The sequence below is a fragment of the Anopheles coluzzii genome, chromosome 2, assembly GCF_943734685.1.
Source record: "Anopheles coluzzii chromosome 2, AcolN3, whole genome shotgun sequence".
Classification (NCBI taxonomy): Eukaryota; Metazoa; Arthropoda; class Insecta; order Diptera; family Culicidae; genus Anopheles; species Anopheles coluzzii.
Window position 1 is genome coordinate 122,754,214 of NC_064670.1, and position 26,537 is coordinate 122,780,750.

The 26,537-nt window shown below is 47.2% G+C and overlaps 4 protein-coding genes across 10 annotated transcripts in view; 3 read left to right on the plus strand and 1 right to left on the minus strand.

Moving 5' to 3' along the window:
- The first annotated feature begins 1,977 nt into the window (after positions 1-1,977).
- Positions 1,978-9,228, plus strand: LOC120953340 (uncharacterized). Of its 2 annotated transcripts, none has more exons than XM_049610943.1 (3): positions 1,978-3,319; positions 7,918-8,297; positions 8,362-9,228. In XM_049610943.1, exons 2-3 carry the CDS (start codon positions 7,988-7,990, stop codon positions 8,700-8,702), a joined length of 651 nt encoding a protein of 216 aa, XP_049466900.1. In that variant the 5' UTR covers positions 1,978-3,319; positions 7,918-7,987; the 3' UTR covers positions 8,703-9,228. The 2 variants fall into 2 exon arrangements, with proteins under 2 accessions (XP_049466900.1, XP_040229107.2); XM_040373173.2 differs by having other exon boundaries at positions 1,979-3,319; positions 7,908-8,297.
- A 59-nt stretch (positions 9,229-9,287) lies between these two features.
- LOC120953337 (uncharacterized) overlaps positions 9,288-26,537 on the minus strand; it is a 30,673-nt gene continuing 13,423 nt past the window's right edge. For 2 of the 4 annotated variants that reach the window (XM_049610939.1, XM_040373170.2), the window contains exons 2-5: positions 17,235-17,302; positions 10,605-12,447; positions 10,426-10,523; positions 9,288-10,350 (exon numbers count right to left, since the gene is read on the minus strand). In XM_049610939.1, the coding sequence (XP_049466896.1) occupies positions 9,645-10,350; positions 10,426-10,523; positions 10,605-12,447; positions 17,235-17,269 (2,682 nt within the window). In that variant the 5' untranslated portion in view covers positions 17,270-17,302 and the 3' untranslated portion in view covers positions 9,288-9,644. Of the gene's footprint in view, positions 10,351-10,425; positions 10,524-10,604; positions 12,448-14,688; positions 14,797-17,234; positions 17,303-26,537 lie in introns of those variants that run through there. The other 2 variants (XM_040373168.2, XM_040373169.2) reach the window with 2 other exon arrangements.
- On the plus strand, positions 12,465-15,280 carry LOC120953342 (lysozyme c-1). 2 transcript variants are annotated; one of them, XR_007453371.1, is made up of 6 exons: positions 12,465-13,119; positions 13,184-13,272; positions 13,334-13,397; positions 13,722-13,897; positions 14,308-14,622; positions 14,698-15,280. XR_007453371.1 is itself a non-coding variant. In XM_040373177.2 (4 exons), exons 1-4 carry the CDS (start codon positions 12,951-12,953, stop codon positions 13,859-13,861), a joined length of 462 nt encoding a protein of 153 aa, XP_040229111.2. In that variant the 5' UTR covers positions 12,465-12,950; the 3' UTR covers positions 13,862-13,930. The 2 variants fall into 2 exon arrangements, 1 of the variants encoding a protein (XP_040229111.2); XM_040373177.2 differs by lacking the exons at positions 14,308-14,622; positions 14,698-15,280 and having other exon boundaries at positions 13,722-13,930.
- Positions 15,123-16,507, plus strand: LOC120953341 (lysozyme c-1-like). Of its 2 annotated transcripts, none has more exons than XM_040373175.2 (3): positions 15,123-15,282; positions 15,798-16,132; positions 16,205-16,507. In XM_040373175.2, exons 2-3 carry the CDS (start codon positions 15,817-15,819, stop codon positions 16,348-16,350), a joined length of 462 nt encoding a protein of 153 aa, XP_040229109.2. In that variant the 5' UTR covers positions 15,123-15,282; positions 15,798-15,816; the 3' UTR covers positions 16,351-16,507. The 2 variants fall into 2 exon arrangements, with proteins under 2 accessions (XP_040229109.2, XP_040229110.2); XM_040373176.2 differs by lacking the exon at positions 15,123-15,282 and adding an exon at positions 15,432-15,728.

The following is a 26,537-nucleotide window of genomic DNA, read 5'->3' on the forward strand; positions in this document are numbered from 1 at the left end:
ATGCTGCTGGCCATATGGTTTCCACGGGGAGTGTGTTTTTTCCTCCTTCCTTTGAACTGGTGCTATTGCTGTTAGTTTGCAACGCACTTGTAGATTTGAAATAACTGGAATGCGAGGGAGAATTTTTAATCATACCATTTTATCCGAAATGAAGCAAATTAATTATTTCTCTACGATAGAATCCAAGCTGCAAATGAAAGAGCTTCGTTGTTTTGTTCGATTGATGAATTGTTGATTAAATTTTGAATTGGTTTTTTCCCATTGGAAATATTTATACCGTTGAATTTAAAAAATCTAATATGAAAATGCAATAAAAGGGTTATTTAATCAGAAAAACTGTATAAAAATCGTTAAAAATGGTGTGCAACATTACGAATAGCTTCTTCGCACGGAATGATAATTTTGCTTTAGAGAAACCATTACCCTCATTACTGTTGATAGCTTCCATCACCGCTGCGGTGCGGCATAATACAAAAACAAATTACATTTCCCCATCACTCCTGTCCTATGTGACGGGTCAGGAGTATTCCCGGCTCAAACACACACCTGACGACATATCGCTTTTCCATCATTATCGCAGTCCACGCCGCAAGACAGCAAGCAAACGCACATCGATCCGTTAGCTTGCGGTGGAATGGCCCAGGATCGATCCAAACCTTCCCCCCCTCTTACCCGGAAGGATGTACGTGGATTCGTATGTCCTTCACTAAATAGAGCGTGGACATATGGACAGTCAGGACAACTCTATAGAGACAGACAGAGAGAGAAAGAGAGAGAAAGAGAGAGAGAGAGAGAAAGGGAAGGAAAAATACGCCGTCAACCCCTAATCAGCAGCTGGAATCGGATTTATCGACAACAGTGGCACACATCGCCCAGTGGCACACGCCCTTTGGGACACGTCTCGATGTGTCTCCAGCGGTGGCTATCTGCTTTCCCGCGCCGCCAGCGCCTGCCCTGTCACCCCGGGCAAGGGTGTCGTTCCATCGCGATAGAGGTGACATTTTAATGACCCGTTGGAATTCAATTTTTCTGCCACAGGACGGGACACACACACACAAAAGGACAAACACTTGTAGCTACAATTAAAAAAAGTATAACTGGAATGAGAGAAGGGTAATGGGTATTAAATTTAACGAGAAAAGTTAGATTATTATGACGTCGGTGTGACGTTGTTTGACTGATTGACCGTGTTGGACGGCGTGTGCGTACTTAACTTTAGCTTTACTCACACTATTTTCGTTGGTCGATCCACCTCCGTAATTCAGAAGTTTTCAGTTCCTCTCTCGTTTCATTTCAACTGTCCAATGCATGCTCTGGGAGGGGTAGAAACTAATGTCTTATTTACCACATCGACCGCTACAAAACGCGTCTCGGTGCACATTGATTACACATCGGAACCGATGTTTCAATCAAGCCCGCCTGAGGAGCCGTATTGACGTATCTAGACAGCCATGAACTGTTACAAAATCGGGGAAACCAAACATTTCTATTTACGTCCACGCGAAACGCGTCACACGATGTGAAGGTTTCGTTCTTCAGGTAAATATTTAAAAAAGTAAAAACTTGTGCTTCTGGAGAGACCGGTCCAATACCGGTACGTAAAGAAAGAAAGTTTATTTATTGCTAAAAACATCTCCGTGCCAAAGATTAGCATTTATTTTTAAATGCTTTGCTTCACTTATCAGTCCACTAATACGGCCTGAGTATGTGTGAGAGAGAGAGAGAATAAAACACTTAAAGCAGGGGCGTTCAACCAAAAGGGCAATCATAAATTCTCATTGCAACAATCTCAAAGGTTGGAATGAATACAATCGCTGTTACTTTTTCTATATTTTCAGTCTACAAGTGTATTGAAATATATTATTCAATGTCGTAGTCAAACGCATTACGGTGTGTTGTAAACCCCTGACAAGCAAGCAAGAGAGCCAAGAGCTCCAACCGAGAGGAACACGGCATGATGCACGGACCAACACTGCTCGCCATCTGCCAGCTGCTCTCAGAGCACTCTCGCGAGCCCAACGGACACCGCGAGACCGTTTTTGTTATTAGACGTGGGGTTGCGAACGCAAACAAACCACGTTGCCGCGCTCGGTGCACATCATCCACGGCACGATCCGTCCTAATGGCGCAGAGCCATCGAAACCGGCATCGAACGTAAACGTTGCTGGAGCGCGCGTGTTTGTCGTAGCCGCTTTAGAAGCAAAAACAACAACAACAAAAAACCTTCTTGCGTGTGATAGACCCTCCACCATACGGTCTTAGTAATCCACCCGTCGCCGCAGATCTCTCGCGACGAGTGTCTGTTCCATGTCGCGAGTATCCAGATGGTGCTCAACACGTGATTACAGTGTAGTGGACGCGACCAAACGTGGTTCAAACTGTGGCTGACCGGACCGACCGGACAACAGAGCGGTGGAGGGCGGAGACGCACCTTAGAGTGGAGCACCAAATTTAGACCCTGGATTGATAACGACCGCGAAAGGTGATAACGATCGGCGCGAATTATCGCGCTTCCCTTTTTCTCGGCTGGCAGGGTCGAGGACGCATCACCATCATCGTGCTTAATTAGAGTGTGTGAACGAATTAGATTAATTTGTTTTTAACCACTGGCCGGCGTAGTGGTGTGCGATTGTGAAACTGGTGAACCTTTGAGATGGAGCATCACATTCCGGCGAGGACTTGCCAGTGCAACGACGAGTGTTGGTGTTTTGTGAGTGTACAGCAGTTTGCTTAAACAAAATTGTGATACAAATAAGTGATCAACATATTGTGGTAATGGAAGAAAATACAAATTAAAAAACCACCATTCACCATCGCCATCATCATCCGAGTGTAATCAGCAGGACAGCAAACGAAAGTGACTGTGCTTAGGCTTGGCTGGTTGGATTTGCTGATGTAGTCACATAAAGCAACGAAAGCAAAAGAACGACAACAAAAAATAGACCACGACCACGAGTGGACGACGATACATCCCGCTGATAACGAGCGAACTTAATGAAATGGTCACCGCCGCTCCTGCTGACGGGTTTAACGTTCGGTTTTAGCGGCGACAGAAGGTAGATCTCAACCGTAGGAGGGACGGGGTGAACCCCGGGTGACAAGGGATATCACAAAAGCCCCCAGGGCGTACTGTGACAGTGGTGTGTGTTAGTGGCCCAGAAACGGAAACACTGGATCAATCCATCTAGCAGGCGACGTCGGCAGCAACGAACCAGCGACTGAGTGACACGTACTCACAGCTCTTTCCCGCGATATCCTTAAAACGGCGAGGTAGGAGAGACGGGGGGAAAAAACGGACAGTCACCACCAACACCCGCAGGTGAGTCCCAGTGGTGTGTGCTGCCATTAGTACGTGTCCGTGTGGTTTTGTTTTGAATGACAGGAATCAATTCGCACCCGGCGACAGTAGCCCTTGCCTTGCCCCTGTGCTGGACAGTTACTATCGCGCTTTTCCTTTTGTTTCGCCACACAACAGATACCGAACAAAAGGTACAAGTTGCATTTATGGCATTAAGGTAGATGATTTTCTCTATCCAGGACGATGCAATGATGAAATACGAGCGGATTATTCCGTTTTAATGGGAGGGAATCTTTCTCGATCAACCCACCCGATTCTAGGCTTTTTGCGATCTAGCGTGCACTGACTGCATGTTACCATGGACAATTGGAAGCTTTTATCAATATCTTTTGTATTGGATTTTAGCAGAAAAAGTAGAATTATTCAACAATTTCACTCTAATCGTTACTTTGTACTGGAAAAATCGATTCCATTTCAAGGTCCCACATCACCGAGCTTAAGTTTGTTTTATGTAACCGTACTAAATGCATCCACATGATATCGCTTTTGTGATAACAACTGCTACGAGTGCAACACAGCAAATGCATTTGCACTTCACCCAGCTGCCTTAAACCAACAAAACTAAGGTGAACTCATTTGCACTAAGTGATTGAAACAATCGCATCGCTGTTTCCGAAACCAAGAACGATCGTTTAGACGTCGTCGTTTTGTTCAACGCCGCCCTCATACCTCCGCTCACTGGTTCCTGTCGTCTTCAAGATGGCCATTTTTGGGGGGAATGCACGTGAGTGGAATTGTAAAGTACCCACCGACTTACCCCATCCAACCGAAACCGGTAATTCACTGAAGGGGTATTTCCGAATCGCCCACATGCGCTAGACGTGCTTACTACCGTTTTGCTCCCCAATCTTCTCCAAGCCAATCGCGAGCAGAACGCGTCGCAAAAATCGTGAAACGTGCGCACCCCCTTCCCCACCAGCAGCAGATAGAAAACACACGACGCGTACACCAGAACCATTCAAGGACAAACCTCAGCAGGCCATGATGATGTATTGATAACGAATGTTTGCGCGCGCTAACACTAATGTATGTCGCAGCCGGTGTCGTCCTGGCTACGGGTTTATGCTTTGGCTGTGCGCTAATCGCTCCCAGTAATTTGCAATTGTTGGACTCTCTCTCTCTCTCTCGCTCTTTCTTTCTGCTCAAATACTGCTCAATGTAGCGCGTTTCGGTACTTTCTTTGTTTGCCCAAAGGCGCTGATGGTGTTATCGTCACCTGTAATCAAATGATTCTTGCTACCTTTTTGCCTTTTGCTTCCACATTTTCTTTACCTTGGCACACATATTGGGGTTAATGGATGATGGAGTGAGTCGCATATTTGTATTTTCGGACAGCAGGACGAGAATTTCAATTATCACTGGAGTCGCTTTATTAGCGTGAAGAAATGAGGAATTTGTGCTTCGACTGAAGAGTTAATCCGATAACACGTAGCTAGAGAGTTGCGATGTGACGTCATCAGTTTTGAAGTGGAATTGCCCAGAACGTCTAGTAACTGTGTTCTTGACATTGGATTTTCCACCACTCTAATGGGTCGAGACAGTCGGGACAGTCAAGTTCTACATCGCTTAATTCTATTCAAAGCTAACCTCAACAAACACTCCCATATCCAACGTCGTGTCCCCGTATCGAGGTGTGTAGTAATCTGATAAAAAAAACTGACCAACAAATGTTTGGCAAAGATAAATAACGTCTTGTGGCTTTGGTTACCCTTAAGCCAGGCCCTCAAAGCTGGGTGTGTCCGACAAATCCGAGCTCGAATCAGATTTTATTGAACTCTAAAAGAACACTAGACCGTATCGTTCGTCTGCTAATTCCTTTCGCTTTTACAACTCTAGCCCTCTGTATAATTACAATCGTAACGCACCGTGAATCTGATTAGTCGCGAGTTCAATTATTATTCGCACAACACATCCACACACACACACACACACACAAACCCCCATGACCCAAAATGGTGACGGAAGGTTTCGAATATCCTGGCATGCATGTCGGACCCAACCCCAGGCAAACTCGGCGGCGGTGTGTACCTCGTATAATCCTAATTACTCATTAGCCGAGACGAGCCAGCGGACGACCACGCAATGTACACCAACCAGGAGTTCCCATTTTCGGTGCGGTTTTCGCTCGAAACATTGAATCACACACTGGCCGGCGTGTGTGTCCCATCATTTCCGATGACACGCAACTGCCACAGGACATATCCGAAGTACCGAGTCGGGTTAAATAGTTTAACTACACACACACAGAGAGACCGACCCGACTATAAACCTCGCTCGCCGCAATGTGTGGTTATTCCGTTCCGAGCGCTAAATTATCGCTCCTAATCCCAAATCTAGACCATAATCCGGCATTATCTTGCCACGCCAATAAACATCATCCTCTCTTCCTCCGCGTGTTCACACGGTCCGGAATGCCCATCGGGCTCGTGGACCTCTCGTTAGACATGCATTGTTGTAGCCTCCTCCCCATCATCCTCAGCACGCCGTGATAAATGTTTGTGTCCATGTGTGCTTCCGAAATGTGCCTCCTTGTGTGCCTCCATCCTTTCCCAAAAACTAATCGGTAAACAGGCGATCTAAAATCAAGTCGAATGAATAGAGTACGGAACTCGTAAATCACGGCGATACAACTCACAGGACCACCGAGTGGAAGGAATAAAATCAATCGAAATTACCCGTAAATAGTGGACAGGATACCGTTTTTCGGAAAACTGTCCCTGCTTGGAAACTCAATTAATGGGGCCGATTTTCGGAGTCGTTGTACGTTTGGTGAGCTGGGGCTCTTCTTCTTCTGGTTAGTGCTGGGCTTTATGGGTCTAATTTTCCGTTCATCGAACTGTACGAATACGAGAAAATGGCGAAATTAGGAGGTCTATTAGGAGGTTTGTAGTTTCGATAGTTTTGATTGCTCGTTTGTGTATTGGCTAGACGCGCACAGGCTACTGAGATGTGTTGCGTTTTACCAATTCCGTTCCGTTTTAATCCACCATACATCGCTCCAACTTACGCTTCAACCCAACGGCCCATCCGTTCTCGATCGAATATTCATAGCCTACTACCGTTGTTGGCCTGCCACAGAACAGTTCGTTCAGTCAGTCCTTTTCCCCCGGTTCACCAAACCAAAAACGACGATCGATTGGGAATGAAGCAATGAATTACATTAATTGCCGCGTTCGGTTCGCTGCACCGTAGGAGGAAATCAAAAGCCACTACAACTGACCAGCAAAGGGGAGTGGAATTCGTTACATCCAATCCATCATTTAACCGCAAACGACAGCTCCAAGAATGATGGCAAATATGTGGAGCGATTTTTCCGTGTCCTGGTCCCTTTGCTTATCGAGCGGAATCCGCGAATGCAATAAATTGCACACGGATGGGCTTCTGGCCAGCGACAGAACATAAAAACTGCGTCTTCCCTGTGGAGGCTTGTGAAGGAAAACGGGGAGGCTCTTTCAATTATTCACCGCTTTTACTACCGCGATTGACAGTGCTTGCTGCGTTGTTGTGAAGGTTAGAAATGGAGGACAAGGACAGACGGTTGGAAAGGAAGACTCTTCACAAACACACACACACATACACATATACACACTTTCATTAAATTAATGTACCGTTTCGTTAGAGGGGTGGGGCTTGAAATTAAAATAATATTCCATCGCGCCTGTCCCTTGTGTGTGAATAGTATTCTCTTTAGAGTGTTTTATCATTGCATTTGGCGATTTTGTTTGCAGTAATATATTAAAGAGATTCGAAAATTAAAGTCCCTACCCTTACGCTGTGAAGGAATTTTAAACAAATTTGTTGAAATGTCCCCATTCCCCCTTGGTGAAGTGTTGAAGGCGAACCCCAAACATCGTTTAGTGGCTCCATATGGTGTCCGGGATTTTTTATGTTCGTGCGTGCCAGCCCACGGTTGGTGACCTTCGGCAGAGGATGTGAATAAATTCAACCCATTTCTTTAACCCACCCCGTCCGAGGTGGACTACGAAATGCAACGAAAAATGCAACGATGATGGCTGTGGAATAGGAGCTCACTATAAATTCTGCCATCGCGAGTAGAACCACCGTCGCAAGGCCAGCTTTATGCAAATTGACTTCCGGATTTCGTGGCTGCAGCGGTTCGTTTCCCCCCCTACCTTCCACAGGGTGGAAGGTTACACGTGCACGAACCTTGGCAAAGCGGTAGAAAGCTATTTCACAACGGTGCAAGCATAAGGGCTCGCTTGCTAATGAATTTTACGGGAGTTTTCCAGTTGCCACTGGAGGAAATGGTACAAACACGTCACTTCAATACGTCACTGCGATGTGACTCTGATAACGCGCGTTGCAAAATCGCAGCAAGCGCTCCGGTTTTGCCTTTCCTGCACGATCACGATCGATCTGTCAAACCGGCTGAACCGAAGCGTACGTACGTTTGCGTCATACGTCCTGTTCAGGCCATTCAAGCAAACCCATCGAGCTGCGGCTCGCTTATCAGCTTCATCATAGAGAACCATTTCTAACATCTCTTTCTCTCTCTCTCTCTCTCTCTCTCTCCTTCTCTTCTTTCTAGATTTCTGTAGGCGTAATACACCAAGGGACGTGCAGTCCGCGCCAGAGGATCATTTGCAACGCTACCGTGAACGTAAAAAGATGATTATATTCCTCTACCTGATACTGGTGCTGGCCTGGGCGCTACTTATCATCATACTGAAATGCAAGAAGGCACGCGCCAAACGGCTGGCCGAGCAGGAGGAGATGGCACAACCGGTGCACGTGGTACAGATCGGCTCCAACCTGTACGACATTATGTCACTGCACCGGGACAACTACAGCGGTGTGTACAGCTGCCTCGAGCACGGTACGATTGCGCAACACCGCCAGCGTGCCTCGGCCAGCGTCACCCACTCGAATGCGGCCTTCGTCGGTGACGATGGTTCCATCTATCCAGGAAACGGGATGGGTAAGTAATGCCCGCTGCGCCCCGCCCAGAATCAACCCCTCATTGCTTACCGTTTCCTTCACAGTCGCCCTGGAACCACCTCCATCGTACGAGGAAGTGATACGGCTTCCGGCCTACTATCCCAAGGTGGAAACGTTCGTGCCGGAAATGGTCGTTCCACCGTCGACGGGACCGCGTCCCCACACGGTCGCCACCCAACCGCCGCCGGTTCCGCTGCATCAAGCGCGCGGCAACACAATGGAATCTAGCACGGTGGCAACGATTTCCCCGTCGGCTGGGACAGGAACGCCAGCTGGGACGCAAGAACAACCGCAGACGGACCAGACGGTCGATGCCAATGGGAATCGTATCAAAGGTGTCTCGTACACCGGAACTACCGTCACGATACAGACTGCAAACTCGTAACCAGGAAGTAGGGAAAGAGAGAGAGAGCGACAGTTAGAATTCAATAAGTGCCTGTGAGTGCGTTGGTGATGAAGAGAGTGCACCAAGGATTGCACAACACCAAGCTCCGCACCGAGCGTGTGTGTGTGTGTTTGCTGCGGCACAAATAGGGGGGGGGGGTTGCGTTCGACTGAGACAGGCCACACACACACACACACACACACACACACACACACACACACACAGACAGGACACAAACAAAGATTAGTGCATATCTCAAACATACCCCCTTCTTCTTTTAGTGGCATAGTTTTTGGGTTTAACTTGTAATTACAACGTTCACGGCTTTACTCGTCTTTGGCGCGCCACAGTCACACGCACAAACGAAAAGGCATGCGTACCACCACTAAGGACATTATTTATTGGTAGACGTTTGTTTGTAACCTAAGTTTTAGACGTCCACTCGCGCAAAGAGTTTTCATTCCGGAAAGTGGAAACTTGAGTCGTTGGGGGAAAATAAATATAAACAATACGAATTACTTAATAATGCTCCGTCTTTCTCAATACGTTTGTTGTGGATTTTGAAGAGAAAGCCTTCTCAATCGGTTTTACGTTAAAAACCAAACATTTTGCCTCTTTATTTCGTACACCTTTTGCTAACAAATTCGCAAATTTACGCTTCCCAACAACTTTACATACACACATGGCACAATACGGTTAGTAGAATGAAGAGTAAAATACAACAGAACGCTTTTACGCTTTCCCTCCCAACGCGAACATGAACACACCTACGCCACTAAGGTCACATTTTCCGTCTACTGAACTTACCGACTATCATAAATAACATCCTTTGCCTTAACCGACTCCACACGGTTGAAATCCCTATGTACAGCAATTTACATAATTTGTTCGCAGTGCGCGAAAAAATCGATCCAAAACAACAACCTCGGTACTACGCCCCACTCACAGACTGGTCGTTGCTTGCAGCTTAAAGTACCGACTACGACTCTCCACCTCCTGGTGCGGGTTACGCCTTCGCTCGTCCACCGCGTAACAGCTTGCCATCGATGGTAGATGCCGATGTTCACCCTTAAACCGTACCAGACCCCACACGAACGCTACCAGACTGGTGATGATAATGATCGTCCCGAGACCCTCGAGCAGCACGCGTCCACCGTGTACGGAGGGTAGCCGTGCGACTTCCGCTTCGGCCGCCAGCTGTAGCTGCCGAAAGTCGGGATCGTCGCGAATGTGGTTCGACAGTACGCCAACACTTTCATCGCCATCATCGTCCACGTTGTCATCGTTGTCATCGTCACTGTCACCGTCCGCATCGCTGTTGTTGTCGCTGTAGTCGAGCGGATCCGGCACGCGATGATCGATACGATCACTTCCCTGGTTGGTTTGGTCGGGTGCGTCTTCTTCGTCATCTTCACTGTTGCCTTTGAGTAGCTCATCCCGATCGGAATCATGCCGGAAGTCGGAGGAAATGCGATCAAAGTCCGAAATGTCCGACTCGTTCGTCTGACGGGTGCTGATTTGCAGCTCCTTCTTTATCGACTTTCGCTTCACTGTGTTGATGTGGGGCCGGGGCAGAGTGGCCACTTGACACACGCCGAGATATTCGTCCTTGGAGATGTCCTCCTTCATGATGAGGCAAAATTTGTAACTGAAACAATAAACAAATGGACAATTATAGATTTTTTATAACATTTTAAAGTAGCAATCGATGAAGATATCGTACCTAACATTACTCTGCAAATCGTACGCCCCTAGCAGCTTGGCATTGTAGGTATATTCCAATGATGTCACAGGTTCTTCCGGTTTCACTATACACGAAACCTACCAACAAAAACAGAAAAAAGACAAACATTAGAATTAAGCTCGAAGTCACTCCATCAATCACTCCTCTCTCCAACTTACCTCCGAGTTGTACAGTATCGTCTCAGGATCATCGGTGTGAAAGACGTACACAAACCGACAGGAATAATCATCCGTGCCCAGAAGCCAACTCAAGTAGATGTCACTTTCGTCTGTAAAATTGACCTCACGCAATCGGACCTCCGATCCAACGTCTCGCACATACGACGCGTTGTTCTTTAGCTTCAGCATTACCTCAATCGTCTGGAACGTATCATGATCGGTCTGCTGTTTGTTTCCACCCTCGCCACAGGTAAGCGTGTCCGGTGCGAGTTGCAGTAGGTCGGCCCCCTCCAGATACGGCGGTGTGGCACAGATTGCTCCGAGAATACCTTGCGAGGCAGGACGAGTACCAGCCAGCCAGTGGAGGAATGGTTTCATCGTACAATCACACACAAGTGGATTACTTTCCAGTGAGAGACTGTGCAGCTGAGTCGCATTGACCAATGCGTCTTCCGCGATCAGCGAGATATCGTTACCATCCAGCCGGAGTTCCTTCAGGGCAGGTAGCGGGGCTACAACGTCTGCCGTCAGTGCGCGCAGGAAGTTGTGCGTAAGGTCGAGAATGATAAGCCGCGGCAGATGCTTGAGAGATGCATCCGAAATGGTAACGATGCCATTATGGCCCAGATCGAGCATCTGCAGCGAGGCTAGGCCCGAAAACGCATGATCTTCCAGTACATCGATCTGATTGCTGCGCAGCGAAAGCATCTGCAGGTATGGGTATGTCTCCAACGCACCATTGTGGATGCTGGAGATGGAGTTTTTGTCCAGGTACAGGATCTCCAGCCCGCGTATCCGAGGCAGCGTAGTGTTGTTCAAAGGTCCTCGTATTCGATTCGAATGTAGATGCAGCTCCTTGAGACTGAAGCAAGAGGCGAGCGCTTTAAGGCTTTCGGGTGACTCTCCCAGCTGATTGCCGTTTAGCTTGAGGTGGAGCAGATTCTTCAGCGGCACCAGGCTCTTTGGAGCGATCAGTGAGATCTGATTGCTGCTCAGCTCTAGGTAGGAGAGTTTGGGCACTGCCAAGAAATCACCATTCTGGAGCGCTTTGATCTTGTTGAACGAAAGGTCCAAGCGATCCAGTTGCCCAACCGCTCCGAGGGACTGCATCGGGACACTTTCGAGAGCATTGTTGGGTAGTCCGAGCGCTTGCAGTGGCGTCCGAATGCCGGCAAACGCCTGCCGGTGTACTCGCTTTATCGCTCCGGACGAGATCACTAACCCCTGCAGGGAGACGTTTTGAAAGATGTTTGCATCACTGATGCTAGTCACGTTTTTGAGCGTACAGTCCAGCAGTGACACTTCGTACGGGGATCGTCGTAAGCTGTCCGCTATCACCTCCAGCCCGTGCAGATCCCCGCTACAACGCAGCGTGTGCGGTAGGTCGCAGCTACACTCTAGATTAGTGCCCTCGGTAACGTTCGGACAGCGCCAGTCGCCCAGATCGCGGGTGCGCGGTTGTAGCGCACCTTCGAAGCGCTTACCATACGCCGTCTTCCGATCGTACGTTGGTTTGTTGACAAACTTCCGTGCGGTCCAGGCCGTTCCGAACGCATCCTGCGCATTCTGAGCCATGTCGTCTTTTGTTCGATTGCTACTGCTAATGGTGGTGGAGTCAGGTGTAATGGTGGTGGTAGTAGGATTACTGCTAAAACTAGAAGAAAGGCGAGGAGTCCCCGACAATGGTCTTTGGTAGGCGTACGGTGCTGACGCTGCAGGTTGACTAGCGGACGTAAGATTGTTGCTGGATGGCGTTCCTCCTCCAGCGATACCTGCCGTCTCGGCGCCATATCCTATGGCAACCAGCTGTCCAACGACTAGACATGTGTAGAGTAACTGAAATCTGCAACGAAACGATATAGGGGATAAACAAAAAACAGACGTTCGTTAGTTTATGTACAAAACATGGATTCCCAAAAGTAAACATCATTCTTCTTAATGCCGGCACGACACCACCAACAAACGTCAAATGTCTAGTTCATTGTCATAAATTAACTTTTGCATCACAGCCACCTTCGATGTCTTCCCGCCGTTCTCCCCAGTGGGCTGCTTTTTTTTATCAACAACCGGTTGTACTACTGATGCACTTTGATCTCTCTCAGCCGATTAGCGCCCTCCACTCCATTCAAACGTGTTTCATAACAAACGCCACCTCGAGAGAGCTCTAATTCCATCGCTACGATCACTGGGATGGCGGGAGGAATTCTAGCTAAGGCATTTGCGAGACTTCTGAGGAAGCCACTCGCACGGCGCTGATCGTTAACGAGGTCAATCAGTCTCGCTGTGTACTTCGAAGACGGTGAATCGGCTAACGCGCGTGCAGTTAAAATACACCGCAACCTAATCATGATGCGTGGAATACGTCACAACTTCAGATCAGCGTCTGCTATCAGTTTTGTGGTGCTAATTTTGTTTACACTCTACCACACTGGTGAGGGAAAGGTGTACGAAAAGTGTACGCTGGCCAGAACGCTTGATCGGCAGAAGATCTCCTCGCGGACGCTGATATCCAATTGTGAGGCCTGAATTCCACTGTGGAGTGAAGAAGTCACTAACTAAAGGACTATCTTTCCGTACAGGGGTCTGTCTGGTGATGGCCGAGAGTGGTGCTGATACCAGCAAGGTGACAAAACTCCCAAATGATTCCGCCAACTATGGTATCTTTCAGGTAGGGCTGTTTAAGAAAACTTCCAAAAGCAGATATTGTATGTTGTGTCACTTGTTTGCAGATCAATAGCAAAACCTGGTGCCGGGAGGGTCGAAAGGGAGGCCACTGCGACAAGAAGTGCGAAGGTGAGTGTTACGCTACCATCAGTAGCTCCAAACGCGTCTAATAAATCACCCAAAAAGGATGACACACATGTAGAATCCAACTCATTAGGGTTCTAATAGGCGGAAATAGTTACACACTGATCGCTGCTATTTCAGGCACGTGTTAGCGTCAAATTGTACGATACACAGTCACATAATTCACGCCATATCATGTGTTATTATCTCTGCAAATTCCGGTGTCGAAAGGTGTTCGAACTCTATCGACACATTTCCACGACCTGTCCACCCTTTTAATTTGCTTTGCTTTCTATTCCCTTCTTTGCTCTGCTACCACTATTTTGCTAGACTTTCTGAACGACGATCTCACGGACGATATCGAGTGTGCGAAGCAGATCTACAATGACAGTGGGTTTGCCGCTTGGAAAGGATGGGTTAACCGCTGCAAGCAAAAGACGCTGCCCGATCTGTCGTCCTGCTGGAACTAGGAACTTCTATAACACACACTTTACATGACATTATTGGTAATAAAACTATTTGATTTCATCCCACCAAAATACACACGTTGCTAAGCACGTTGCTTCCTACACGTGCCAGATGATATCGGCTTTACTGTTGTGTATGTCGCGGCACTTTTGGACATGCCGATAGCACCCGTTGTTTGATATCACACAGCCCTATCTCTATAGGTGCCAAAAAGGGGTACCCCTTCACAAGCCACTTGTCTCACCGGGCACAACATTGTTACCATGTCCAAGACATTAGCTAATGTATTTGCACGATCGTCGTTGCCATTGTCCGGGCAACCGAACATTGAATGTCGCACTTTACTCCAATAATTACCAACACAACCCCAAGCTGTAGAGTTGCTTTTCGCATCATCCGATAGCGGCAATGCTTGCCGATTAACTTGTTATTGTTTACATTTTTACAGTCTCTTCACTCTTTCACACACTCACTGGGTGGGTGCATCCGACCGATTACTGGTTGGGATTTTCCCGCACATGCTAATATAAACACGAAACAGTATCAGTGCAGGGTAGACAGTACGAAGAAATTGAGCGTTGCATGTATGTAAAAACAACGTTTTAGAGATGCAGCACAACACAAATACAGAAACAAATTGACGATCGTACGCCGTAATCTAGTTCGCAACAAGATAAGCATCTTTGCCTTAATGATCTTTGTAAAAGTAGGAACATCGCCACCATTAGCTGTAATGTAATGGGAAGCTCACCATCAACAAACAGTGAGTTTTTAAGTTTATTATTAAAAATTCTAAGTAATGTATATGATAACTTGCTTTCAACATTACATTTCACAGCCGTCAATCTTCCCAGAATTGGGTTCTCCAACAAACTGCTGCCACATTACCCCTCTAGGTGGATTGAAAATGATAGTGAAGATTCACACTGCTGTAACCACTACCACCTCAACTACAGCGCCACTCTGTACAGGTTACTCCCTCGGAGGAGGTACGTACCAGAAAGGCACACAACGAGGAAGCATGTTGGTGCCGACTCTACGCGCCTAAACGTCGAGCTCGCGCGCACGTTAGATCTGACGTCGTTCCACAACCAGCACACTCCCGCTCTCAAAAAGAACAAAAAAAAAAAACACACGATCCAGATTGTTCAAACACCCTCTTATACCTGTGTGTAGTTCCCACTAGAAAACGCGGGCCGCTGTCACTGTCAAGTGTACAGCCGTGTGTGCGTGTGTGGCTATTACAATATAAAACGCCTGTCTGCGCAACACGGTTCGCGCAAGTAGCTACGGGCCCGGGTACTAGTGACAAACCGGAAATCACGCATCGTTGCGCGTACCGTTCGGTGTACGCAGTGGCCGAACAGAACGGAATCACTTGATTGACGGCGACACCAGTGTCCAGATTTAGGTGTTGAGCGAAGTGAGTGTGACGGTTAAGATTGCAGGAGATTCTGGCGCTTCTTTTTAAGGGAAAAAGTTTTACGAGGGATTTTTTTTGAATTTAACTACAATCCTCTTAGTGGTTAAGCAAACATCGAACGTACACGATACTCGCCTTGGATTTATAAACAAAACCCACCCTCGATACCGAGCCACAAATACAGTCAAAAACAAACCCCCCCGGAAAAGGTCAACTCGTCAGCACAGCTGTTCGCAGCCAGACCTGTTCGGTGAAGGTCTTCCAGAGCCGGCAAAACGACGGGGTTGTTGTTTTAAGCTTTGTTTTTAACCAACGATGCAGCAACAGCTTGTGATGTCACCGAAAACACACCACACTTTCGTGAGTGCTGTCAGTTTCGTTTCGGTGATTGTGTCTGGTGGAAGGAATTGCTTGACACTGAACATTTTCGTGGGGTTTTAGCCGAAGTAGATGCTATCCCTTTCGTGTGATCTATCACCAAAAGTTTCTACTAATTTGTGTTTCCTCGTTTCCAGATTGCCCAAAAACTCAACGATGGCAGCCAAGCGTGTTTCTGTGCGTCAGACACTCTCGTGGGCTATCGTTAGCCTGTGCCTTCTGGGCCTGCCGAGCCTGATCGATGCAAAGATCTACACAAAGTGTGAGCTTGCCAAGCAGCTGACCGCGAACGGGATTAGCCGGACGTATCAGGGGCACTGGGTCTGTCTGGCGATCGCTGTCAGCGGGCTGGATACCACCAAAACCACCATGCTGCCCAACCTGACCGCCAACTATGGAATCTTCCAGATAAACAGCAAGGAATGGTGCCGCGTAGGCTACAAGGGCGGCAAATGTAACATGAAGTGTGAAGGTAACAGTGTGCCATCAGTCGCTTTTCCATGCGGAATCTCATCATTGAATTACTATTTTCCCTCCATTGCAGATCTTGTGACGGATGATATTACCAATGCAATTAAGTGTTCCAAAATCATTCAACAACAGAACGGCTTCAACGAGTGGGTTATGTGGCAGAAGAAGTGCAAGGGCAAAGAGCTGCCAGACATCGCCAACTGTGCGGCAATTGGTTAGGGTGTGGTATAGGCAACGAATAAGCGAACAAACGGGAAATATCCAGTAAACTATTACAACATGCACCTTTACAACTGAACCATCCAAGTGAAACTTAAACCACAATTTGTAAACAATAAAATGAAGGTAGACTCAGTGATCTAAATTATACAATACATATGGTTTGTGTTTCTCCGTTCATGCTGTTTTGATAGTCGAACTGACATGAGTTTGAAATAATTAAATCCGACCGATCAGCGATCTATTAGGCTAATTAAATACCCATAACGCTCGTTGCGGCTCTCCTGTGGCTCATTTATACTACTTCCTAGTCTATTAATATGCGATTTCCTCTCCTAAAAACGCACACAGCATCATCGGTTTTATGGTTTTACGACACAACCGGTGAACTTGTTGCGCTAAAACTATTGATCTTCCACCGATTTATACACTCTTGGGGAGAATTGATGAACCAGATCGTCATCTCCGAGTAAACTTTCGTAGCAGGTGGTCTTTTGGCAGTGTACACGAATTTGTCTTCCCCCGTCTTCCCGGTCCGCTGAACTACAATTAAACGACAGTTCGACGGGCGGCATGCAAATTTTCGCTGCGGCCTAACAAGTCGTAAAACCTTCATGCACCTTCAGCCGAACGAACGAAACGAAGCGGGGGGAAATAAATCGTACCCGGGAAGACTTTCAGCTAATACCGGGAGTTTTGTTTTCGACCGACCGACGGTTTTGGCCACAAACTTTGCAACAAACTAGAGCTGAGGGGGTCGTAAAACTGTAATGTGAATTCATTTGAATACATATGAATACATTTTAGCTTGCGCTGGGCAGATTTGGTGGATGAAGGGAAGCCGTTGCCATTTGAAGCGAACACGGAAAGTAAATGCACTTTACCGATAGTTGGTGGTTGGTCTTAATCCTGACGGCATGATGTACACACACTTTTGGAGATGCAAATTTACCTGCAAGGAAAGAAGAAAAAGTTGTTTTAAAAATATTGCAAGACCAGCATGACATAAAAATATTATAGGGTTGTTCGTAACAGCCTACGGTTTGACTACTTCTTGTAGCTTTTCTTGTTCTGGTTGCTCAACTGTGTGCCAGTTCAACATGAAAGTAAATCACTCCATACTGATCTGATTTGGAAACGATCATACTAGCCCACACTCTGTCTAACAGGAACACCCGGTCGCGCGGGTTATAAAACTGGCGATCGGGGCACGATCACGATTCCTGCGCCACCACCCGCCTTGCATGCAGCATTGATTCGTCCTAAGCCGTGGTGGCTATCGGTTTCTTTGCTCTATTTGCTGCTCACTCCACCATTGCCACCCAATAAGCAGTCCACCGAAGTTGATCGCCTACAGGCCTGAGAACGACCGATCGTTGCTGGCGTTGATCCTCGAGGTGGTCCCGCCGGCATGGGCAGTCGTTTAAAGTATCATCGGGAGGCAAAACTCCCGCCGCGAGGAGGCCAATTGTTTACCGAACCGCTACCGTACGAACCATGCAGGGTGGAGTGGAACATAAAATCGCAGCGCTCAGAAGCTGCTCACGATCACGACCGGCGAAAAGAAAGATGTCAAAACAAATGTCATTTGTCTCCTGTGCGGCGGATTGAATGGCGCACTGTCGCGCAAAAGGTTGAAAGATCACTCGACGTGGAAAGGGGGAGGTTTGGGCTGATTGGTGAATATTCTACATCACGACAAATTAGTCATTCTGCTGTTATGAAACCATTTCTGTTGTGCGGTTGAATAGCGAAAGATTGGAGGCTTAGCGAAAAATCCCCTAGAATTAATTGTTAAATAACTTTCTTCATAAACCTTCTCGAGAACTCATGTACTTAAAATGAATCATATGAGCATTACAGAAAGATATATGATATTTTAAGCCATCCATACCTTTGCGGGTGTAAGCCAAGTGTTATCTTGAGTACACCGCAAAACGGGCAAGCTATGCAAAGAATCAAATAATCAAAAGCAACTCTTCACACAAGCGGCGACCGTCAAGTTTTGCTACAAAATTCAGTCACAGCAAACACGTCGGCCAACACAGCGGCCCGACGACCACCGACCAAACAATAAACTTCCTCGCTCACCGACAACGTGGCCGGGGACATAACATACGTCTCCAAACGGTTTAGACATCCCGCTCATAACGTTCTTAACCGTTTCCCTACTCAAGGTTGGTGGACAAACATCCGGCGGAAAGCGGATACCCTTTAGGGGAGCAGCGCGGCGTACACGGTGTCCGTACGTGTTGCTAGAACTGCTGGCGCGGTAAACCATAGCGTTCCGTGCTGAGTGGTTGGGAATACACTCCCAAGCACATTGCAACATCATAGCACCGTTATTAAAATCACGGAGCATAACAAAAGCAGGTTTGCTCTTATCGTGTTTCCGGAACGAGCCCGGATGTAGTGGGATACAAGTGAACGTGTTCTAAATCGTTATCAAGAGGTGGTTCCAGCTGAGCTAAGCACACTGTGAGAGGAGTAAACGAGGTCAGACAGAGAAATTAGACTTAAATAAACACGCAGACAGCACTACGAAACAAAAGAGCTCGGGGTAAGATATAAAGAACCGATTAATAAATATTAATGTTGTTTAACAAATCACCCAGCCAATTTCAATCATTGCTAACCCATGGTGATGAGTGTTACCAACGCGTATTAATATTCTCCCTCTACCAGCGACGATAAAACTATTTTATGACCACATCATCGAACAATCATTTCCGCCCGCAAATGACTGATTTCATTCACACTCACGCTAAATTGGGTTCATAGCCAGAATTGGCCAGTTTGCTCCCGCTACAGACGATGCTGCCGGAGTGTTGTTGACTCATTAAGCTACCGGATGCGAGCCAAGAGGTCCAGTCCAGCGCCATTCCGTCACCCGATCACCCTCGTTCCTCTACAATAAAGCTCGTTGTTCTAAAACGTGTCTGTGGAGCAGGATCGTTCGTATTAGGATTATTATAAACAGGCAAGAGCTTGGACCCTCTGAATGAGACGGTGGTTACCATTTCGGTGTTACGAGCAGTATTAAAGTAACACGCATACGCATTGCCATTGCCGAAGTAGAAAGAAAGGAAGTAGCGATTAACTCGAGTCACTTTGGTTAGTTCTCGCATGATGTAATCGAGTAACGCCACTAAGCCATATCGCCAAGTCCCACATCTAGCGCACTGAATTTCACACCAAAAAGCAAGACAATTGACTTCAACCTTCTAAGGGCATCCTGGAGCCTAAAAATAAACATCCGAAAAAAGTACGAATGACATCAACGACCAAACAAGCACCGAGACAGCCAGACGTGCGCCCCGTGAATGACTTCCGACAATCCGGATGAATATTATTGTGTGTCTGTTTCCTCGTTTTGTTCTTGCGATCGTTCTCCGTTCACCCGCAGCATAACCTTTGCAGTGGTGGTGGCGCGACGTGCAAAGAACAATTCCCGAAAGCAAGCAAAACTCACGAAGCCAGAAGAACGCAAGGCACCGGAGGTTCATTTCGTATGCATGAGCCAATGTTCTGCCAGTGTGTGCCTTTTTTTGGCTCCAGCCTGTACAAAAGAAGACACACACAACACAACACATTATGCTTCGGCACAGATAATGGGAAGCGCAAAGGCACGGCACGTAGTGGCTCTTGGTGTCCGATGTACTGTGCCCTTTTTTGACTTACTGTAGCCGTCGTATGTGGGATCCATCATTTTGGAACACAAAACGAAAAGGTTTAATTTGAATAATACTGCTCGGCAGAAAGGCACGGAGTGGTTATGCTATAAGTAATACATAAATTTACGTTATCCTCAATTTGCTTGGCAAGCTCTTAAAGCCACTTAAATTAATATCATTTTTCATTTTCTATTCCAACCCTTCTAAACATCACCTCAAAGAAGCAAACTAGATCGACATGGAGTCTTAGTTACGGCTCTACGCCCCTTTGGAAATATTAAACATTCACCAAAGTCCCCAACGATCAACAACATCAACAACAATAACACTAGCTAAGCTACCATTTCCCTGGCTCAACGAATTTTGGACAGATTTCTGGGGACGGGACACTACAGCACGGAGCAGAATAATCCACTGACAGCAAAAGGCGAATAATAGTTTGGTGGACCAGTTTTTTTGACAAATCCGTAACGATCGTTTCCCGCTTTTGCGTGTGTCGTTGTTTCTGTGTCCCAGTGCTTAGCAAACGACAAAATCCGAAAAAAACAACAACACAGAAGTGCCAATCTGTCGCTGGCTGCTCCTCGCTAAAGCCAAAGATGAATATTTATGAGCACGACACAGCGTTTATCGATTAATGACCACCGGGTGAACGGAATTTTTGAAAAGGCTGCTCTCCGTTTGGACTTTTCTTCCGGATCGTGATTGGATTTATCGTACCAGCCACCAGCCGCCGCCGCCACCCTCGTCCTGTGCGGTAAGTACATTATCCAACACAGATGTTGATTGCCGCTGGTCGTTTTGCGTGTAATGGAGCTTTACATCTCTTTACCCTAGCGCGCGCTCCAGTACTCCATAACACAAATGTCACCAACAAACAGTTTCTTGGAACGAATTAAAAAAGAGCTTTCTTTCGTGGCATGTGTTTACCATGCCGCCTCACGTGAACGTGAGTTCTACCGTTTGGTCTGGCTCCCCCAAAAAGCGGGGAGTCATTTTCCAAACCATTATTTGATCAACTCTTGACTCTTGCGCACATAATACTGACGCTTCTTGGAGCGAAACAACACCCGTTTGGGACTTGGGGCCTTGCCCCCCACACCCCAGATAACCGTTCATGTAAATATATTCCGTCCTAGGCCCCCCGACAGCAGAGAGGTGCATCTTGCATGTGGGCCACTGCCAGCCGATCGAGCAGATGGGCACGGATGGTGCGGAAAACAAACCTGCAGCTTTCCATCCATTCTCAAAACCTTGGTCGTTCGGCTCGTTTGTGACTTTTGTATTTACCTTCCCACACCCGAACAGGGTCTCTCTCTCTCTCTCTCTCTCTGTGCCGGAAAGGTTCGCAGAGCAGTTGGGAGGTCCACCGTCGGCATTGGATAGTGGTGTCATACCCTTGTTTGCTTTACACTCTGACCTGCCGATAATGCTCTCCAAGAAACCTGGCAAACGTATGCAAGAGGAATGCATAATTAACGTTTGTTAGTACGGGGCTGCAGTGGTGCAGATGGGGAAGCAGCGTAGGGCCTTTAGGCCACAGGTTTTTCTAACACAACTGGAGTCGTGAACACACAAAGCTCCCTTTAAGAGCTAGTTCCGGCGTAGCGACCCGCGTGCAGTGCTCTAAATAAGCTGCATCCAGTGAACGTTTCACACGTTAAAGATCTCGACTCTTGAGCAGGCATGCTACTTCCGGTGGAGGCTTTAAATCTCCTTTAGTTTGCTTTATCGAAAGCATTGAAAGCCGTCGCTACTTCCTACTTAAAATTGGAGCAATGTCTCGATCCCGATCAAGATCCTGCCAGTGTACGATCATCAGTTATTCTCCGTTAATAAGCCACAGCTTCAACGGCTCCTTCTCGCATGTTCCTTTGCAAATGCAGCTTATTGTAGCATTGTGCCCAACCCCATTAAGACCCACGCGCTGGGTGCAAATTTCGTTGACCTCCGAACGGACGGCAGCGCCGGGACTTTAGCCGCTTGGGTTGCGCTTAACTTTCTACCACCTGGATCGTCGTTTCCGTTGCTTTATGCTACACTTTCATGCGCACAATTGTAATTCTCGCTGTCACGCGTTTTACTTTCCTTTTGCCCTACCACCGCCGCGGAAGGAGATCCAAGACATTGGACAATGTCAATATACAATTCCATGCACATTGGGTACAGTACTACTCCTACGCACACCGCGCTCCGGTTCGCCCCGGAGTACGTGACAACGGGTGGCTTTTGAATGAATCGAGGGCAAAGCCTTCGAGAAACCACTTCACTTCATTGGAACTAACTTCGGCGAGTGGGGGGAATTTGCAGGGAAGCTGGTAGAGGAGGACAACACGACAACTAGGCGCCCCCGGGAAAGGCACAGTCGAAGCCTTAAAGCCTACACAAAACCGACGCTCCCTTGGGTAGCAGCAGCAGCAGCAGCAGAAGAGAAGACGTCACGGTCCTGGTTTTGCTACAGAGCTCTCGGGCATTACAAAAAAAGCTACACACAATTGATGTTATATCGGCTCGTTATGAACTCCGACACAGTCAGAGGATGTCCCGCTGTACCTCCCACGGGTATGTCTGGTTGTGGGGGGTTCGTCGCCTGGCATCCAGCGGAAGGAACAATAACGATGGGCCCTGCCTTCGCTCGCTTGAACGCTTTGTTGGGGTGTTAATTCCATTAGCATAAGGAAGTTGTTCTTTCCAGCCAGCACGGACAGCCTCATCTCGGGCAGTATCGTGCAGTACAATGACAATGGTGGAAAAAACGGGGTGACACGTTACGGATAAACTAATGAATCAAACTAATCTTGGCGAAGGTTTCATCCAATCACAAAGAGCGTAAGCCATTCATAAAGAGAGTTGTGTTATTCTACCACCGTTTGGAGCTTAGCTCGGTTAAAAGGTGGTCTCGCCATCAAGATCGAACGCTCCAAACGGTTTTACAATGTAACAAGATAAAGAAGCCCGTCTCCAAGGGCGTTAGAAACCTGCATCGACTGCAGTTCCAGTGCACCAGCGTGCATCGCTCGCAAACACAACGCGACGTTGGGGAAGGTAAAGCAAACACACACGGCCAATGCAGGAGAATCGTGTAAATAAAGCGCTCCCAGTGTTCTCTTTTAGTGAGGAACGCTTTCCCCCTCCTTTTGACCTGTGTGGAATGAGCAAAGCTATCGGTGGGTGGTAGACGCTTTCAGCAGAAAGAAATCAGATGCCCTCTCTCGCAGCTATATGTGAAACTAGAGGAAATTGACACCTCTCCGTTTAGAGCTTCTTGTTTAGAGCGACTTATTCAAGAACGTAAACCGTCGTCACGTGTAACACACGATGGACATTTAAGAGGCTGCTATATTTGTAGCATGTAAATATTAAAATCAAACAGCACGTTAAGTTGAGAGTAAGCAAAGGCACAAATGCCATAATGATTTTAATAATCGATGACTTTTTCATTTCGAAAAAAAAGAGGAAAGTGTCTAACAATATAAATACCGTCTCGCGAGCGGCTGTCGCTGCGAATTGCAAAGAAACCAACTCTACACAACCGTGGGTGTCGATTAATGACGAGCACGACGAGCACGGAAAAGGCACCAAGTCACATACACCACACCACACAAGCCATTTTAAGACTGAATCCGCAATCAGCAATCGTTTGTCAGGCTCGATCCATCAGACCCACCAAACACACAATATGCACGAGAGCCGGCAACAACAAGCAGGCCCAAAACAGAATCTCAACCTCGACGTGGCGCCTACGCGAAATAAGCAAATGAATCCCCTGGCGACGACGAAGCTTATTACGCGGTGCTCTAACGCGCAGTAAAATACCTGCCCACAGCAAACGCACAGGGAACTGGCAACCGACAACAACAACAACAACAACAAGCACCACACCACTTCAGACTTCATTTAAACACCACACCAGCAACAAGCAAACTGGCTCGACGGGTTGAGCAAAACTCACCCAGGAACGCGCTGCCAAACGGAGACGCTGTGCTTCGTCATGTGCTGCTCGTTGCTGATCATCTCATGATCATCTCGCCCGGGCATTTGTGTGTGTGTGGCGATCGATACTTTGAAGTCATAATTTCTCGTAATAACCATCCGAATGGACAATTTACAGCCATGATCGATCGAGCCGCTGTGGTGCAAAACAACATACGAAGCATCACTCTCCTGCCACAACCGTCACCGCTTGGCGAATCTTCATGCGCACTTTAGCTCGTAAGTTGCTGTTAATTTATACCCCTCTTCAGCCCCAATTGCCACACGGGGTTCGATTGAGTTACCACACGACAGTTCAAACGGGCCGGGAGGCGAAGACACTCCTCCCCTCTCCGAGCGATCATTGTTGTTTGATGCACAATAAAATGAGATAAAATATTAATCTCGCTAATCACATTCTGGAACACGTCAAGATCGGCACTAAGATGCTTCTTTTTGGGAGAGACTCATTTCTTCTCCTCATGTCATGGTCATCCTTCGTAAAAAGACGCATCTGTGCAGCTGAGCAGGTGACATGTTGCGGTGCCAAAAAACAACAAACGATTGACAAGAAATCAAATCATCAACCGGAAAACGGATAAAACAAAATGCAGCGCAACGCACACAAAAACAGATTGCACCCTAATAAAAACAAAGGACATCAACTGCTCTCAAGTGACGAACCGGGCGGAAATAGTACGGGCTTGCCGGTTTAAAAAAAGAACACAATTTTAACGATAATTAGGGTTCTTGGGTCGCATCGTCAAAAAAACACACTCTAACGATCGTGCAGCAATCGGGCCCAAGAAAGGAAACCGTTTTTCCGTCGATTTCGAAGCAAAAACAAAATAATGAATTGTCCCACGGAAGAAAAAAAAACCGCACAGCAAGAAGGAAAAAAACACAGATTGTATCGGAAATCGGGCCCGGTCAGTGTCCGAAACGGGCGGAACATGATCCATGGATACTGTGCTGCCAAACGATCTGCCCTTTTTTGTGGTTTCATCATCGAAAGTGATGCCGGTGTGACAACAACACGATCAGGGGAGCAGACGAAAGCGACCGAAAAGGCGCAAAAACTCGCTCCAACGACAAACGCGGGGCAACGAATCGGAACTTGTGGCACTTTTTCGTTGCATCGGCCTGTTATGACAAAAAAGCAACAAAAAAACAAAGCATTCTACATGCCCTTACATGTGTCTTAGAACTGTCCGTGAGACACATGGGGTCATCACTGAAACGGAAAGAATCTTCGAACCCGATGGAAAGGAACACAGCCCCCAACACAATCCAATTCAAGTTCGTTTTTGGGGGGGGGGGGAACATTTATTCATGCTTGAAATTCTGCTACTAAGCGCATACGGAAGGAAAATTATTATTGTGCTTTGTTGAGCAGAAAAACGAGACACCGAAGGGAGCATGGTAATGAGATGGTCAGAGGAGTTTCAAACAATACACCGCCACTTCCGGCACGACAAATTCCGGCGTTCAAAACGTTGACGAACGGATGTGGCTTTTTTTGTTTGTTTGATGTGTATTTAAATTAAGTTAAATATACCACAACGCATACACAGACACAACCAACGCGAACAGAACTAAATTAATCAATCAAAGGGCGAGTCTGTTCCTATTTTGTGACAGCGAGCAAGATGTATTAACTGAAATAAAACTGCCAACGATTGGCTCTGAATACGAGCGCTTTCTCTACCGTATCGAACGATGAGAAAGATTCAAAATAGTTATATAAATTCACTTTTATTATGCTTCTCTTCGCCAACACCGCAATTTTATTGCTGCAATGTGAATAAATCTTCCAAAATAGTATGCACACAAGAATATATAAAAAAAGGCATATCAGCATAAAGTTTCACATAAAACGCACGGGGGTTCAAAAACGCGCCCTTCACCCTTTACTAACAACGCACAAAACGGCCAAAGTTCGACACACGCTGCCGGCTCACGTAACATATCGGATTTCATTCACACCGTGTCTCGGGTAAGCCGACGCCGCAGCAGCAGCAGCGCAGGAAAAAGTCGGAATGACAAAACACAGCCCAAGCGTGTGCGTAGGTCGCCGAAACGCCTTTTACGCCACCCGGCGTTTCTTTGGCGTTCGTTTGCGCTGCAGCAAGGGCCACAGAAGAAGGTAATGAATCCCCCCATGCTTCTTCGTTGCTGAGACGCAGCCGAAAGTGCATGCCTATTTTCTTCTTCTGCTTCCTATCCCCGCTAATCCAATCGGTCCGACTTGCCGCCTTTCGCCTTTCAACCGAAAGCCGCCGTTTTTCCCATCGACATCGCAATAAATCAATCCGTCAAAGACACGCGGAGCCATAGTTCCGATGTTTGAGAAGAAGCGTTCCCGCAAACGGTAGATTTAGCTCACACAGAAAAAGAAATGGAATGGACTCGCACCAACAGTGGGCTGCGTGTCCATGCTGCGTGATGTGATTAATTTTTACGACTTTTCAAACACTTTCCCCTAATAGTGGAGAGGGCGCACGCGCCGACGATTTTTGTTGGGCGGCTGAACTCATCTTG